Here is a 2,542-nt window from a genome sequence, read left to right on the forward strand (position 1 = left end):
CAGAGGAAGGGATTTATTCATTACTTTCTTCCTAGTGCCTATCACAGTGTCTCCACATGTGTAAAAAACAAAATAAAAAAAGAATGAGTTGTTTCTGATTTTGACTGAAGAGTTTGGTGTCACGTACTTTCTCCAAGTGACTGTCAGGGTTCACACAAATCTCATTGCATCCCTCTCACGAGACTGGACGAGGCATCCATATGTGAATTGCAAGGCAATATTTGCCTGAATGCTGACAGTCACTTGGAGAAAATATGTGACTATACAGTAATTGCTATGCATAGTATTTCTAAGTACCTGTCATTTTCCATTTCTCTTTATTCCTAGAGGAGAGAAAGCAGCATGAGGGGGGAGAACCAGAGCAGCGTGTCCGAGTTCCTCCTCCTTGGGCTCCCCATCTGGCCAGAGCAGCAGGCCATGTTCTTCGCCCTGTTCCTGGGCATGTACCTGATCACAGTGCTGGGGAACCTGCTCATCATCCTGCTCATCAGGCTGGACTCCCGCCTCCACACCCCCATGTACTTCTTCCTCAGCCACTTGGCCTTCACTGATGTCTCTTTCTCTTCTGTCACTGTCCCAAAGATGCTGATGAACATGCAGACTGAGCACCTATCAATCTCCTATCCAGGGTGTATTTCACAGATGTATTTTTATATACTTTTCGGTTGTGTTGATAATCTCCTTCTCGCAGTGATGGCATATGACAGGTATGTAGCCATCTGTCATCCTCTATACTACACCACCATCATGAAGGAGGATCTGTGTGTGCTGCTGGTGGCTGGCTCCTGGATTCTCTCCTGTGGCAGTGCCCTCTTACACACCCTCCTCCTGACCCAGGTGTCCTTCTGTGCTGACAACATCATCCCCCACTTTTTCTGTAGCCTCCCCATCCTACTCAGGCTGTCCTGTTCAAACACCTCTCTTAATGAGCTGGTCATATTTACTGCAGGGGCTGCAGTTGTCATTTTCCCGTTGACTGGCATCCTGGTCTCTTATGGACACATTGGGGCTTCTATTCTGAAGGTGCCCTCTACCAAAGGTATCCGCAAAGCCTTGTCCACCTGTGGCTCCCACCTCTCTGTAGTGTCTCTATTCTATGGAACAATTATGGCACTGTACTTTTCTTCCTCATCGAGCAACTCCAATGACAATGACATGATTGCCTCACTGATGTATACAGTGGTCACCCCCATGTTGAACCCCTTCATCTACAGCCTAAGGAACAGAGACATGAAATTGGCTCTGGAGATTCTTTTCAGAAACCTTGTTTTCACCAAGTGAGAATCACCTAATTGTATTACTTTACCCACTGACCTTGTTAGAGATGACTTCTTGCAAAATTGTTTGTTGGCTATCCATGTCTCTTGCATTTTCCCAACTACTCTTTATTTTATTTTTTTTTTCAACGTTTATTTATTTTTGGGACAGAGAGAGACAGAGCATGAACGGGGGAGGGGCAGAGAGAGAGGGAGACACAGATTCGGAAACAAGCTCCAGGCTCTGAGCCATCAGCCCAGAGCCCGACGCGGGGCTCGAACTCACGGACCGCGAGATCGTGACCTGGCTGAAGTCGGACGCTTAACCGACTGCGCCACCCAGGCGCACCCCCAACTACTCTTTAAATGGACAGTTAAGTTATAGGACCTGACCCCTTTCACTTTGGTCATACCTAGCTTTTAATTATAACCCACAGTTTCTATTTGTTGAAGTAAATGAGATATAAACAAGCTCCTTATTTCTTGTTTCTTGTCTACAAATATTCAGTCAAGTTTCTAATGTTTAGTTTTAGAAAGTCCAGAATGCTCACGTTCTAAATGCAGTAGCTAGATAATAAAGTGATTTCGATGGTTTGTTAAAACTTAAATGAACTTTAATTTGATTGTGCCTGTGACAAGAAGTTAATAGGGGAGCACAGAGGAGTCAATTCAATTACCAAATTTCTCCATGCTAGAAAGATTATGATTTTCTGCTCTAAGTTGGATTTTTGTGGTGAGAACAGCCTCTATCTGCCTGATTAATTTTAATCTGGGAAAATAAGTGTTGTCTTATTCCCAAACAGAGAGCTTCTACTTCTGAGAAGGAAAAGATAAATGTGTGAATTCATAACTATGCACACAAAAATATTTACCATGACTACTATATGCTAGGCAATTTTCCAAGCTCTGGGTGTGCAAGTTAAAAAGCAGAAAGACCTCCAAATCGATTGCCATGCAGAATTTACATTCCAGCATTCCTGACCCCACTCAGCATGCTCCTTTTTTTTTTCATAGCAGTTTTCAACCTTCTAACACACCATGAGCTTTACTTATTTCCTTTATTGTCGTTGTTTCTTTACTAGAATGTAAGCTCTGTGGGAGATGAGTTTTTGTGTCTGAATTAAATGCATAAATTTTAAGTTTTGTTTGTAGGTAAAAACTGCTGTAGGTAAAGGAAGCATTAAAGCGGGGAACAATATGATTTAACTTATAAGTGGAATCTAAAAACAAAAAAGAAATGAATAAACTAACAAAACCCAGAATCAGACCTATAAACACAGAGAACA

The 2,542-nt window shown here is 42.5% G+C and overlaps 1 protein-coding gene across 1 annotated transcript; it reads left to right on the top strand.

The window, feature by feature from the left end:
• The first annotated feature begins 306 nt into the window (after positions 1-306).
• LOC112849602 (olfactory receptor 1J4-like) lies at positions 307-1,281 on the top strand. The gene has a single exon (XM_025913286.2). It carries the CDS (start codon positions 343-345, stop codon positions 1,279-1,281), a length of 939 nt encoding a protein of 312 aa, XP_025769071.2. The 5' UTR covers positions 307-342.
• The last annotated feature ends 1,261 nt before the right edge of the window (positions 1,282-2,542 follow it).

The sequence above is a fragment of the Puma concolor genome, chromosome D4 (assembly GCF_028749965.1).
Source record: "Puma concolor isolate L17-30 chromosome D4, mPumCon1.1.hap2, whole genome shotgun sequence".
Classification (NCBI taxonomy): Eukaryota; Metazoa; Chordata; class Mammalia; order Carnivora; family Felidae; genus Puma; species Puma concolor.

What these genes read in the sequence shown, in the direction of transcription:
- LOC112849602 (XM_025913286.2), top strand. Translation starts at nt 343, where the DNA reads ATGAGGGGGGAGAACCAGAGCAGCGTGTCCGAGTTCCTCCTCCTTGGG.